The sequence below is a fragment of the Haliotis cracherodii genome, unplaced genomic scaffold (assembly GCF_022045235.1).
Source record: "Haliotis cracherodii isolate W230 unplaced genomic scaffold, xgHalCrac1.p SCAF_3, whole genome shotgun sequence".
Lineage (NCBI taxonomy): Eukaryota > Metazoa > Mollusca > Gastropoda > Lepetellida > Haliotidae > Haliotis > Haliotis cracherodii.
The window spans coordinates 48,255,586-48,271,457 of record NW_027266286.1 but is presented as its reverse complement, the minus strand read 5'-3'; the positions used below and the strand labels follow the sequence as shown (position 1 = coordinate 48,271,457).

Genomic DNA, 15,872 nt, shown 5'->3' with positions numbered 1-15,872 from the left:
ACCACTCCATACAACCAGCAAGCCGGGCAGGAGGTCATCTAATTCCTCCTCAAGCTCGATAACGAAGTGTGTATTCATGGGCTTCCACCTCGTTCCCCCGGTACAGTCTATTAGTGAGCAGCACAATTGCCTGCGCTCCACCACACACGGTCTGTGGTGTATTGATTCGCTCGCTCCTGGCTGTTGGCACAGGCCAAATATTCGCACTGCCTCGTTTCAGCAATTGTCAGACACATATAGATTACATGGATTTGGCATCTTATATCGTCTTTTCCTTTCCAAATTGGACTGTGCAAGGTTTGGAGAAGGTTTGGAGAAGAATCGATCTTAATTACATCAATTCTGTCGCCATTCCCAGCACAAGTGATCTCTGAGGTAAGTTTGAAACGCGCTCTGCTTGTCACACTTTTCTAGTCGAAGACCGACCACGGAGCGTACCTTGCCGTCTCATGCACAGTATCTAGGGTGTGTGCCTGCTGTCATGAAGTCAACAGTTGACGTAATGGTAAGTTGCATTGATTCTGTTATATGTGTTTACTGGTTCATATTTCATAACCGATCATCTGAAACATATTTATGAAATAAGAATCGGTTGATTTTTCTCGATCGTTTATACGTTTGATATGAAATTAAAGTTTGTTAACGTGATCTCTCGTGTGTGTTCTGGCTCAATGTGGCTACCAATGTTCAGTGTATCCATTATCGTGCCGTCATCCTTTTTCTCGAAGGTTCCCCAAACATTTGATAATTTATTCATACATGAAAACATTAATAAGAATTAAGAAGCTCTGAGGGAGTCATATGAGGCCTGTCGCTGGAGGACAAGATAAGAATAAGAGTCATTTCGCTATTTGTCTGATACTCATATTATTCATTTACGAATATCAATTTTGACGATCACGTGATCGGGAAGTGCCATAGAAACTCTGTGCAGAAACGAAACGTAATTATTATTAATGATATCATATTACTAGATTATGGGATATTGTCAGTGTCCTAAACATGGTGAAAAATCCTTAAACCGAAATACCACTGTGTTGTAGCAAAGTCCAAGCCAATTTGGAAATACCACGTTTCTTGCATTTACAAGAGTAGGGAACGTTACTGTTAACGTTACTAACTACTGTAAGTACTAGCAACCCCTCCCACCTCCCCACACGCATAATATCTCTTACACACACACGCACGCACAATGCGAAGGTCTTAGCTCGGTTTAGGGGCTGTCGAACTATTGATGAGACTAAAGGGCTCGGCACACATGTGACACCAGAAAGTGGGGGTCTTCAAACTGGTGGGTCATTGAATGTAGGGGTTGTCAGGCTGAGGCCATCAACCTGTTGAGTCATGTGACTTGTGGACCATCAACCTCCGGGGCCATGAGGGTCTGGTTGATATCCAGGATCATGACACTATGTGACTATCAACCTGTAGGGTCGATAGACCGTGGGAGCCACAATCTCCGGGTTTTATGACATTATGGGACCATCAACCTCCGGCATCCTGAGATTCTGGGACCACCAACCTCCGGCACCATGAGATTCTTGGACCATCAACCTCCGGCACCATGAAGATTCTTGGACCATCAACCTGCCGGATCATGCGACTTTGGGGCCAGTTGGGCCCAGGGTGATGAGACTATAGAGCTATCAACCTGTAGGGTTTCTAGAGTGTGGGACCAACTACCTTTAAACTCGCTGTGAGACCATCCACACGTTGGGTCGTAAGATCTGGGGTCATCAATTACAAGGTCATGAACCTGAGGCTATGTACTTTCTACTTGAGAGGTCATCATGACCACACTGTGGAGTCATCAGTGGGTGGTTGTGGTGGTGATGGGAGTGTGGTGGGTGGGGAGGGGGTGGGTGGTGTGTGGTGTCCATATCAAAGCGAGGTATTAACAATAATTCAGTTCGGCATGTACAGGCCACATACACATTCTAAATGAAATTGAAGTTTTTTAAAGACGCATCTTTCTTTAATCATGATAATTTGAACATGCTAACTAAACATAACTCGTTTTGAATGGCTCTGAACGACAAACTCGGCATTTACTTTGCTCATAGGGTCTTTCCAAACTATGAGTACTGTATCGAATTTATATAAGGCGTATATGGAATTAATAAACTTTGTTATAAATCTTACATTATCGTCGCAGCTGACTATTTTAACAGAGCATAGTATGATATTTTGAAACAGAAAATAGTAAATCTGGCCATGACAGACTTTGTGTATCCGAAATTGCTCTTATATTTAGATTTATCATAATCATAGCTGCAACTTTGTTATCCTTAAATCCAAGTGTGTGATCCATCAATTGATTGTCTGGACCATCATGATCACTTGATTGTCAAGACTCGATTGTTTACAGGTTACAGTCGTACGGCGGCGCCAGACAACAAGCACGTGCTCTTCTTGCATATTGTGTGAGTGGCGAATGCTTGCCCTTTTCGCGAACACCTAGTGTTATTGTTGATTTCCATTTATGCTTCATATACTTTTTACAGCTATTGTGCGACCCGTGCCGATTGCGGGGTAGAATAGGTCTTCAGCCCACCATACTTGACGTAAAAGGCGATTATGCTTGTCGTAAAAGGCGACTAACGGGATTGGGTGGTCAGGCTTGCGGACTTGGTTGATACATGTCATCGATCTCAATTGCGTGGATCGATGCTCATGATATAAATCACTCGATTATCTGGTCCAGACTCGATTTTTTTACAGACCGCCGTCATATAGCTTTAATATTGCTGAGTGCGGCGTTAAACAACAAACCAACTAACCAAGCAACAGCTACTGTGCATATTACACTCTATGGTTTCTGTTTCGGCAGATAATCGACTCTGATTATCCTCTAGCGATGAAGTGTTATATTTACATGAGTAGATGTCTGTCTGTTATATTCCCACTTCGCGCTAGACTTTTCTTCCAAATCGTAGGTCGACGATGAACTCAAATTACCAGTTATGACATAAAAGTGTATAACTCACTGCATCCGACAGGACCTTCTACCGTCATGTCTCGGGGATATCCACTGTATGGATATATCACTGGGCTTCCGCTGTGCCACAACAGACATAAGTACCATGTTCACCTCGCTCCATATATCATGCATCTTCAAAATGCAATTTGCCTATACCAGACCATTAATCTGGCTAATAAACTGAATCAATTCTTTTAAATTGTTGTGCAAGGCTACAGATATAAGCAAAATGCATACCATTATAAATTGATATTGTTGGGCTGGTGTGTGTGGGAGGGGGGTTGAGGGGGTTGAGGGAGGATGTGGAGGAGGGTAGCGAAAACCCAGCAGATAAAACAATTTTATTTGTGTACATCCTGAGCTTTACCGTTTGTTCTGGAACAAATTATTTATTTCCCGCAAATCTCTGTCCCCTATGGGTTATTTTCACCTCCAAATATCATCTCTTTTGAAACGTTTTTCAATACCGTTAGTCGCTATGTGCGGCTATAAAACCACATAATTATATATGTTTCTACTTCTTTTTCTTGTTTTCAGGCTTGACGCGCCTGACACTATCAGTCACAACAACCCTAAACGTCTGAAGACAGCCAGCACAACAAGGACATACACTGGTTGCTATCCGCAACAGAACATCCATCATTAACTGATCCGTTGTGTCAAAACTGCGGTTTAACTGTGATGAATGAAAGCCATATTGATCTGACATGCTCGTCGCTGTAACGGCAGACTGATCCTCTCCAGCTCTACACCATGCCGACCTTCGGGGATGGTATTGTAGTGATGTCGTCTTTAAAAGGAGTCGTCGTATTAGTTGTTACTGTAGCGTTCCTTCTTTCGGCGTTAATGTGGAGCCTTCCTGGGGATAATGAACACACGCAGTGGAGAGTCTCATCAAGGAGAGCTACCTCTGCGAACCGTGTTAAGGAAAGAGTTAAAAAATCAGCTTTACTCCAAGGGACATGTGAGGTTCTGACACCGTCGGAAGACGACTTGAGACTTTTACGGCTTCTTTCGCGGGTTTCTAATGAGGAAATGGACGGGAAACCTCACAGGAGAACAAATGAGCAGGGTGATGTGGTCAGGCTGGTGACATGCTTGGTTCAGGATGACTGTGGGGGACGGGAATCGGTAGCATGCAAGACAAATATCTGTTCTCACTTCACGGTTAAAATGGGACCCCTAAGCCATATCATACACGATGTGTCCCTTGAGGCACTGGGAGAGATTGTGAGGCTACGAGGAAGCAACACAACTGGAATCGATGTGACCTGTGACAAGGGAAAGACGAAAACCGTTCACGATACTCCCTGGCAGAGTTTAGAAATTCGGCGTAGCAGGCTTTGTGAACGTGATGAGAACGTAACGATATATCCTCAAAACATCCATATAATTAACGTGAGGTTTCTATCAAGATGGGAGTTGTTTGCTCGGATGAAGAGGTTGAGTGACCTGGTCACATCCAAACCCCAGCACGGAATGAGAGTGGTAGATTTCTCGAAGTACCAGAGCCTTGTGTGGGAAGACATTGACAATCTCAGGGCTCTACTTCAGGGACAGGTAGTTCAAAACGATTCCAAACCCACACTCATTGACATCGCCAGACAAAATGGATTCAGTGTAAGAGTATTTGATTTATCAGAAGAGGATTATCATCGGTCTCTTGACTTAAAACATATCTTAGAAAACAGTAGCACAGAGTGCTTATTCGGTGGAGAACGTGACAAACCGTTTGATAACATCCCATCATGTGAGTGTTCCGTTTACCAAGGGGCTGAATATACTCCTGAACAAAAGTTGGAAGAATTGAGAAAATGCTTATCCAACATTAATGACATTCCCAGGACAAAGAAAGTACTGACGATGACATTTATGGAAAACACACATTGGGAATCCTCCACTGAAAAGGCTGTTGATGATGCTATTACTGACACTATCAACAGCGTCATCCACGCCGACATGGGCTCCATCGTTATACTGTTGAGCGACGTTGGGAACCCATCTTTCTCCCGACTTGACCACTCACTATTCATGCAAACCCAGTCCTCAAATCCCTTCCTCTTTATTTTCTACCCTTCATCTTCTGAGAACGAAAGAAAACTGGCAGTTCTGGCCCAGAACAGAGATAAATTGATTTCTGTAGAAGACATTCATCTAACGATTTCGGATTTAATTTCCCCAGTTCAATCTGCTGACTATGAGAGTAAACACGTATGGGATCCCAGTCGATACCGAGGACTATCTTTGTTGAGATCTATAATCCCTTCCCGTTCAACCCAACAACTAGGAATAAGAGCCCCTAGTTTCCCTATATGTGAGTCGAGACAACTACACTATCCTAATGATACCATACAAGCTGCATTTGCCGAGACAGCCGTGGGCTTCATTAACAACTATATACAAGGACGGATGAAGACGGATAAAAGGATTAAGGAGAGGTGTCGTCCAGTGGTAGGTGTAAGATTTCGTAATGTGCGAAAGTCTCACCAACACGGCAGGAGTGTGACTTTTATGGATTTAGAAATAAAAGCCGTCTCCACAAAGAAGGTTCTACTCTTAAATGATATTACTGTAACATTGAAACCTGAATCTAATAACAACCATACTTTGGAGATCAACACAAAGGAAGGGGGTATGAAGACATTGCTTGAGGGACAAATCCTTCCATTGGTGTGTTCAGGTGACCTGGATGTGAACTTTTCACTAATGTCGAAGTCTAAAATCCCGTTACTTCTTCGAAGCGCCTTAAGCTTTGGGGCTAAACCACGAATGATTCGGGTTCATGGAGAATGTCTGTTTTTGCTGGTGCGTGGTTTTACTGACAGCGCTGGGTACTACGTCATGAACGTTTGCTATGATAGGCAGTACGACTTCATTTTCACCGGCCGACTGATCAACGTGTTTTCCTTCGTCAAGTTACCAGTGAAATTAACGGTTAAACCTGGCCAGATGTACTTTGTGACAACGTTTGTTAAGACGTCCTACTTTGTCCATGAATTGTCCTTCCGCTATGAAACACGTCACCATATGACGTTACTCTGAAACTTGTCACCATATGACGTGACCATGAAACATGTCGATGTGTAAAATTCCTGTGGAACGCGTCATTCAATGACATGACTTTGAAACACGTTATCGTACGTGTGCAATTACTATTAAACTCTGAAGGACATTGCTGTTTTATGTGTCAAAAATGACATAACTATCAAACACGTCATGACGTGACGTTTAAATGCAATGCGTCATTAACTGGCTTGACAGACGTAATGTTATGATATTGCAATCAACATCTATTTAAATCAATCACTAAATTTGTCACACACTATCCGAGAGAAAACGTCAACACACACGTCATATTTTAGAGTGAGTGAGTGAGTGAGTGAGTGAGTGAGTATGGTTTTACACCGCTTTTAGCAATATTCCAGCAATATCACGGCGGGGGACACCAGAAATGGGCTTCACACATTGTACCCATGTCGGGAATCGAACCCGGGTCTTCGGCGTGACGAGCGAACGCTTTAACCACTAGGCTACCCGACCGCCTCTCATATTTTATATACACATACACTAAACACAAATGTACATACAACTTTGGTCTCGAGACATATTAACGTACATTTCGAGAGAAATATAACTTTCGACACTTATAAACCCATTATCCGAAGTAGGGCTTCGATAAAATGCGATATCGAGATATCGGGTTTGATACACCTGCGTGGATATATGACACACACTTTGGGTGGTGATACACATAATGTTTCGACTGAAACAGGTATTCTAGAATAGACTGACGCTTAACGTGACTTAATAAATCATATGTTCCAATTTTCGGCACTTTCATATTTTCTTGACATAATATCGCTTTACATGTATAATCCTAACGGATTCAATTTACCATCACAAGCCTGTGACAATATATACTAAGCCAATGTGTATCTCACTGAGGACAGTTTACATAAGTGAGTGAGTGAGTGAGTGAGTATGGTTTTAGCAATATTCCAGCAATATCACGGCGGGGGATACCAGAAATGGGCTTCACACAATGTACCCATGTCGGGAATCGAACCCGGGCCTTCGGCGTGACAAGCGAACGCTTGAACCACTAGGCTACCCGACCGCCCCACAGTTTACATGAAGAGTGCCTATCTTATTGGGATTTTGTAGTATGAACATAAGGGTCAAATTCTTTGGAGAAAGGAAATTTGTGTATGACTTAGAACTACTTTATAGCTTTCTAAAAGTCCAAATTGAAACTCGCCAAATACACGACATACCTCCACACGAACTAGACACACTTCTATGCGAGTTTTATGATGTTTGATAAACATATGGGGAAATTATGAACCAACCAGTCTCAAGGGGTTTCAGGGCAGTATCGAGAGATCACTAATACACAGTGGGTATGGCTATTCCCTCACGTCATCCTTAGAACCTTCAAGATCACGGGAGGTATTAAAGGGAAGGGGGGGGGGGGATGAACACTGGTGGCCCAGTCGCCTAAGGCGCCGCGATTCGCTGTGCAGAGTTGCGTTCCTTGGGCACGCCAGAAACCTATGATTGTGGGTTCGAATCCCGGTTCGCCCCGATTATGTTTCTAGGTTTGTCAGCACCATACCCGTGCTCTTGGTTTTCACCGAAGTTGTAAACGTCTGAGACCTGCATCACTTCGGGCTTTCCTCCCACATTAAGCTGACACGCCGTGATATAACTGGAATACTGTTAAAAACGGCGTTAAACCAAACTCACTCACTCACTCACTCACTATTAAAAGGGAGGGAAATTGAACTAAAGACATAAGGTAGTCGCAACTTACCAAGGAGAGCCGATCCGAGTAGAGTAGTGATGAAGAGATCAGAGTCCCTGTGGCAGTCTGAATCCATTGGAATTAATAATCCAGTGAGAATAATAAACTGTCTATGAGCTCTACAACACAATCCATTTCGGGTTAGTGAGTGAGTATGGTTTTACGCCGCTTTTAGCAATATTCCAGCAATATCATGGCGGGGAACACCAGAAATTGGCTTCGCACATTGTACCCATGTCGGGAATAGAACCCGGGTCTTCGGCGTGACGAGCAAACGCTTGAACCACCAGGCTGCCCAACCGCCCCCCATTTCGGGTTAAGGGGCGTCAATGATCACAACATGTGTTGTGGGGACATCACCTTGCATGGTGACGGAGACGATCAAGATCATCTTGAACTGTCCATGAAACAAGAATAGAAAAGGTCTGGTGAGAATCTTCGTGATTGTAAAGCCTCCAAACGTGGTCTAATGTTGCCGATCCCTCTCGATCCCTGTGCAGGTGTATAAGTTGTTTGCTTCCACGCGTCCGCTCGACATCTGTCGAGATGACGATCCCTTTTAAAACGGCAAACACACTTTAGGCATGCCTAAACCTGGCTCGTATTGGGAAAAAAACAAACTTTCATCACTCATGAAAAACATGTGCAATGCCGCCAGTCTCCAAACATCGAAACTCATCACTCATCACTCTGCGAATAAACACCTCGTGCAAAAGTTGAATGACAATAATGTTCCGCCAGTTTAAAAAATAATCCAGATAACTGATTTAAAAAACACCATTCATTCTATGAAGAATTACTGCCATATTAATCCTTACCAGCACAAACAAATATCCAACAGAATTTCAGGAAACACTCCATTCCACACAGTGACATCCCAGCGTGTTGATAAAACTCCCGTCATGCAGAGCGGCCCCTCGGGTAATGTCTGAATCGTCAGTAGACAAAACAGTTAGCAGTCTCAAATTATAAATGTCACTGCTGGTGTGAACACTATGTTTGCTTGCAACATTACTGGTGTAAACATAAATCTAAAAGCCCCGTTCCAATCAAAAGACGCCGGATCATTGTCACTTAAAGTGACAGCGACACCGACTTAAGGTGAGGTGAAATTGGGTTTATTGTCGCGTCCAAGATCATTGCACTTATATAGCGACGTGCAAACACGTGTGTGTGTAGCTGCTTGTACCAGTTCGGACTGATGCCGATTTATAGTGCTAGCCCACAGAGATACCATGCCGCAGTTTAACATGAATACCCCTCAGACACAGTATATTCACTCCGAGCCGACCAGTCCTTGTTTTAGCCCTTAATGCCGAGCGCCATACAGGGTAACAACTTGTACCATCTTTTAACGTCTTTTGGTATGGCGCGGCCGGGGATCGAACTCCGGACCTTCCGCTCTCCGGACGGACGCTCTACCACAAGACCACGCAGGCGGTCGACACCGACTAAAGCATACTCTGACCTCTCCTCCCACGAGACATTGTTCAAGTGAGATCGCGGTTTGATTCGAAGGCAAAATATCAGTGAGACTATACCAGAGGTATAATCAATGACACAGAATCGTTGTTGGTACCGTTATTACAGTATCTAATTATTCCACAAAACTCTGTTCAATTATATATTTTCTTAAATAATGCTAGGAACTTTTTTCCAAACGAATGAATATGCCCCAAAAAGAGTAAACAGGTTATTCATTTTGGTTCACAGTAACGTTACACGGCAATGAAGAATATGTATCACTACGCACGATAGATACGTAAGCTTTCTATAGGTTTGTGATTTGCATGCATTTCTTTCTTAAAAGAGATACAATAATGTGAAAATGATCAATAGAATTCATCACTCGTAGTTTTTTTAATAAGGGAGATATCAACCTCGTCCCGTTGATCGGTAGTTTCTGAGCCTTATAAGAAAGGCTCGGTTGATATTTCCCATATTAAAAAACACTCGTGATGAATCCTGTATTTGTCATATTAAAGTGATACTATGTTTTGTCAAACTTCTATTTCCTAAATCATGTCAAGGAACACATGCTATAACCATAGACTAATTTCGTTTATCTGACCACCGGTGCCAAACAAAAACATTTGAAAAGGCATTAACACTAAGTCATATTCATAAATGTTCCACGTATACTAGAGTAGCATCCTGTAGCTGATCATGAGTTCCCATCACGGTCACTTCTATGACCTTGTGGGGCGGTCGGGTAGCCTAGTGGTTAAAGCGTTCACTCGTCACGCCGAAGACCCGGGTTCGATTCCCGACATGGTATATTGCTAAAAGCGGCGTAAAACCATACTCACTCACTCACTCAATGACCCTGTACGCACAGTACTACGAGGGCTCTCTGTCTCACAAGGGAGGAATTGCATAATAGTGAAATAGTTCGTTGTGGACATTATAAGTTCAACTTGTCAACCGATCTCAAGGAGTATATGATGTGATGTATCCTGTGTGTGAGGATATGTACCCCGAGCCATCATAGGCCCATTGGCGCACACGCAGGCTGCATCATATTATAATCCCCTTGAGATTGGTTAACAACAAATTGATCACCGACATTAATTCTCCAGACCCGGAATATATGTCAGAAGTTTCACCAGTAAAACGCTTTGATTCCGCCGCCATTTTGTCAGCTAGCAGGCGACGCAAACGAACCGAGTTACTTCCCTTTACCCAATACATTCGAAGAGACATCGGGGTTTTTTCAGCTAACGATAACGATACTTATACGAGATAAGCAAGTTACCTGCGATGTTTTCCGATTGATTTCTCAGCGGGGTAAATGAGCGGGCTACATTGAAAATTGAAAATAACTGCCCGCTCCTTAACCATCAGAGGCTCGTATTTTAATGTAAGGTGAGATAATAAATGCTGTCATTGAATATAACCATAAAAACCTTAGGCATTGAAGAAGTTGCTTCGCCGTGACAAGTCGGTAAAACAAACAGGATCTCTAACCTTTGGAAAATGGACAAACGTGACGAACGTGCAGTGATCAAGTACTTGCAGAAGGCTGGACATTATACCACATTCCATCCATGCAGATATGCGCACAATACCAGGGAATGATGCCCATCTCCATTCTACAGGAGCACCAGCAGCAGTGTCTAATTGTAGCAGGGAGAGTCTTGAAGAGGACTCCTGTCCTGGTAGGCATGCGACGTCAAAAACGTACCAGGCAAACAAATTCTTGCACTGAATTGTGACCAGGCCACGCCTTTCAAACAATAGTAAAAACAGTGGACAAATTTGACCACCGCCACAGCAGGCAAAGACTGTTCCATCAGCTGGAACAGTTCTATATAGCCTCCATATTTTGGGGGGTCCCAAGGGTATAGCAATGGTTGACTATCTTTGAAACTCAATTAGGAACATATTATGCTGCGCGTTTGAGGAAACTACGGGATGAAATTAAGAAGTGAAAAGCTGAGAAAGGGTTTGCTCTTCCATCAGATCAATGCGCGAGTGCACAATAACGATTCGGTCATCACCGCGGCTGTAATCCACGAATATGGCTTTGAACTCCTCCAGCACCCAACTTATTCTCCTGCTCCGACCTCCATCAGCTACTTCCAAACATGACGACAGCTCTTACCCCAACCCATTCCGAATCGAACAACGTCGTCATGGCAGCTGTAGAGACCCTTTTTGAGAGCCCAGAAGACTTCTATAAAACTCTGATAAAATCTCTCAAGCATCTTTAGCAAAAATCTATCAATGTGGAAGTGGATTATGTTAGGAAATAAATAATTTTAATGTATTCATATCTCAGGTCAAGTCTATCCATATGAGGCTCAGAACTTCAGAAATCAACCTTCGATGGAAACGTGACAGTTATTGTGACATTTGATCTGAGCATCTGCATTCGGTACTTGATGGAAATGTGATAATTGTAGAATTTTGTCACTGGCTTACCACGCATGTAAGTACTAGAGTAGTTTGAAAAGGTGATTTATTGTGGTATTTGTTTGATGGCCTACCGTGCATCTTCTATACTAAATGGAGATGTAGCGGTTATTAACATAATGGTATTTATTTCATGGCCTACTGTGCCTTTTCTGTACTAGATGCAGATGTAGCGGTTATTGTGGTATTTGTTTCATCGTCTACCAAATATCTCATGTACAAGATGGAGATGTAGCGGTTGTTGTGGTATTTGTTTCATGGCCTTCCGAGCATTTTCTTGAGTAGTTTCAGATGTAGCGGTTATTGTGGTATTTATTCCATGGCCTACCGTGCATTTTTTGAAGTAGATTCAGATGTAGCTGTTATTGTGGTATTTATTCCATGGCCTAGCGTGCATTTTCTGTACTGGATGGAGATGTAGCGGTTGTTGTGGTATTTATTTCATGGCCTAGCGTGCATTTTCTGAAGTAGATTCAGATGTAGCGGTTATTGTGGTATTTATTCCATGGCCTAGCGTGCATTTTCTGAAGTAGATTCAGATGTAGCTGTTATTGTGGTATTTATTCCATGGCCTAGCGTGCATTTTCTGTACTGGATGGAGATATAGCGGTTGTTGTGGTACTTATTCCATGGCCTACCGTGCATTTTCTGTAGTAGATGCAGATGTAGCGGTTGTTGTGGTATTTATTTCATGGCCTACCGTGCATTTTCTGAAGTAGATGCAGATGTAGCGGTTATTAACATAATGGTATTTGTTTCATGGCATAGCGTGCATTTTCTGTAGTAGATGCAGATGTAGCGGTTGTTGTGGTATTTATTTCATGGCCTAGCGTGCATTTTCTGTAGTAGATGCAGATGTAGCGGTTATTGTGGTATTTGTTTCATCGTCTACCAAATATCTCATGTACAAGATGGAGATGTAGCGGTTGTTGCGGCATTTGTTTCATGGCCTTCCGAGCATTTTCTGTACTTGATTCAGATGTAGCGGTTATTGTGGTATTTATTCCATGGCCTACCGTGCATTTTCTGAAGTAGATTCAGATGTAGCTGTTTTTGTGGTATTTATTCCATGGCCTAGCGTGCATTTTCTGTACTGGATGGAGATATAGCGGTTGTTGTGGTATTTATTCCATGGCCTACCGTGCATTTTTTGTAGTAGATGCAGATGTAGCGGTTGTTGTGGTATTTATTTCATGGCCTAGCGTGCATTTTCTGAAGTAGATTCAGATGTAGCTGTTATTGTGGTATTTATTCCATGGCCTAGCGTGCATTTTCTGAAGTAGATTCAGATGTAGCTGTTATTGTGGTATTTATTCCATGGCCTAGCGTGCATTTTCTGTACTGGATGGAGATTAGCGGTTGTTGTGGTATTTATTTCATGGCCTAGCGTGCATTTTCTGTAGTAGATGCAGATGTAGCGGTTATTGTGGTATTTGTTTCATCGTCTACCAAATATCTCATGTACAAGATGGAGATATAGCGATTGTTGTGGTATTTGTTTCATGGCCTACCGTGCCTTTTCTGTAGTAGATGCAGATGTAGCGGTTGTTGTGGTATTTGTTTCATGGCCTACCGTGCATTTTCTGTACTAGATGCAGATGTGGCGATTGTTGTGGTATTTATTCCATGGCCTACCGTGCATTTTTTGTAGTAGATGCAGATGTAGCGGTTGTTGTGGTATTTATTTCATGGCCTAGCGTGCATTTTCTGAAGTAGATTCAGATGTAGCTGTTATTGTGGTATTTATTCCATGGCCTAGCGTGCATTTTCTGAAGTAGATTCAGATGTAGCTGTTATTGTGGTATTTATTCCATGGCCTAGCGTGCATTTTCTGTACTGGATGGAGATTAGCGGTTGTTGTGGTATTTATTTCATGGCCTAGCGTGCATTTTCTGTAGTAGATGCAGATGTAGCGGTTATTGTGGTATTTGTTTCATCGTCTACCAAATATCTCATGTACAAGATGGAGATATAGCGATTGTTGTGGTATTTGTTTCATGGCCTACCGTGCCTTTTCTGTAGTAGATGCAGATGTAGCGGTTGTTGTGGTATTTGTTTCATGGCCTAGCGTGCATCTTCTGCATTGGGTGGAGATGTAGCGGTTATTGTGGTATTTGTTTCATGGCCTACCGTGCATTTTCTGTACTAGATGCAGATGTGGCGATTGTTGTGGTATTTGTTTCATGGCCTACCGTGCATCTTCTGTACTGGATGGAGATGTGGTGGTTATTGTGGTATAGGGGCGGTTGGGTAGCCTAGTGGTTAAAGCGTTCGCTCGTCACGCCGAAGACCCGGGTTCGATTCCCGACATGGGTACAATGTGTGAAGCCCATTTCTGGTGTCCCCCGCCATGATATTGCTGGAATATTGCTAAAAGCGGCGTAAAACCATACTCACTCACTATTGTGGTATATGTTTCATTGCCTACCGTACATCCGTACAGTAGACTGAAATGTGGCATTTAGTGTAGTACATTTAGTGTGGCCTTCCGCTCTCTTACGTTAGGTACTTAGTGGAACGATGACGTTTATTATCAGTGGTATTTGGTCGAAGGCCTACTGTGCATCAACTACTGGATGGAACGGTGACGGTTTGTGTGTTTGCTGTTCCATGGCATTGCCATTTCAGCATTTCAATCAATGCAGTGGGAATAATGACGGGGAATTATAGCTATTTTTAACCTGCAACAATATTGATCCAGTTATGTCCGATCGCTTACTTCAATCCGTGCTGAGACTAGCAAGAAGCAAATGCATACATGATCAGCAAAACTACCCAATTATTTTAATTAATTGCCGCTTAAATTTTGTACCCATTGTAATGAAGTATATTTGAGCCCTGTTCTAAAACTTTCTGAGGAAAATACAATTGTTCAGTGTTTAAATCTATGTTCTCCTCAACATGTCTAATTATAATGTCCGGACCGTCTCCGTGGTCTTGTGGTAGATCGGGGTTTCCATCCCCGGCCACGTCATACCAAAAGTCGTTAAAATATGGTACTTGTTGTTACCCTGCCTGGCACTCGGTATAAGGGAACTGGTCGACTCGGAGTCAGTAAACTGAGTGGGGTATTCATGTTAAACTGCGGCATGATATCTCAGGTGGCTAGCACTAAAAAATCGACATTAATCCGGGCTATTACAAGCAGCCACACGCACACACGAACACACGAACGCACGCACACACGCACGCACACATGCACTTCGCTGTATAAGTGCAGTAAGCATGTATGCGACGTTAAGACCACACCTTGTTATTTCCGAAAAGAAAATTCCAAAAATCATTTTAATTTGTTTATTGCCCTTAATATAACAACGTTCATGCAATGGGCGAGGTTATGAAATCGTGAACTTCAACAAAAAATTGGAACTGTCGGAATTAATATTATTACATTTTTGGTCTCATTAGTAATGATATGGCGATATTTTAATGTGTTCGTTCTTTAAGCTTTGGCAAACCTAGTGTTTAAATAACGATGTCAATAATTTGATTTCAGTTACTGTATAATCTGATTGGTAATTTGAAGAGAATCACTCATAGAGTGACTGCTATCGTTTCCCGACGGCGTGATAGGTGTTCATGCTATCAACCGCTGGTTTCCCACCTCACATTTAGTCAAATGATCGGTGAGACGTTGTTGATGTTGTTGACGTTGCCTGTCCTCCTGCGCCATACATGTTTTAAATGGCCACATAAATCCGCCAAGAATAGGACTTATCAGTATGGTGTGTTGAAATATTGCAATTGAAAAGAAAGAATCTGTGTTCTGACAAACAGGGAGACAATTTGTCACTTTCTGTTCACTGAAACTAATCCCCGTAGACTAATCTCAAGCAGCGTGTCAGCAAAATGTTCATTACATGACATACTGTGACTGTAGTTTTAACTGTTGGATTTACTCAGTCAGTAACGAGTTTCATTCATGGACTATCGCATGCCACAGCAGGATGGTTTTTGGTTTGTAAGTCTATTGAAAGTATACCCTCCTCCTCCTCCTCCTACTCCTCCTCCTCCTCACCACCATCATCATCATCATCATCATCATCATCATCATCATCATCATCGTTTCTGGTTCTCTTGTACAATCACTGCTTGCCAGTAACTCGCCACACCCGAATGGAATCCGGTTTAGAACTGGTCCAAAGGAACTCATGCCCATCGTGATAGGCGACC

General features: G+C 42.7%; 1 protein-coding gene across 3 annotated transcripts; it reads left to right on the top strand.

The window, feature by feature from the left end:
* The first annotated feature begins 231 nt into the window (after positions 1–231).
* Positions 232–6,152, top strand: LOC139474078 (uncharacterized). Of its 3 annotated transcripts, XM_071256941.1 has the most exons (3): positions 232–375; positions 2,369–2,423; positions 3,518–6,152. In XM_071256941.1, exon 3 carries the CDS (start codon positions 3,734–3,736, stop codon positions 6,020–6,022), a length of 2,289 nt encoding a protein of 762 aa, XP_071113042.1. In that variant the 5' UTR covers positions 232–375; positions 2,369–2,423; positions 3,518–3,733; the 3' UTR covers positions 6,023–6,152. The 3 variants fall into 3 exon arrangements, with proteins under 3 accessions (XP_071113042.1, XP_071113040.1, XP_071113043.1); XM_071256939.1 differs by lacking the exon at positions 2,369–2,423; XM_071256942.1 differs by lacking the exons at positions 232–375; positions 2,369–2,423 and adding an exon at positions 410–505.
* Positions 6,153–15,872: the final 9,720 nt, after the last annotated feature.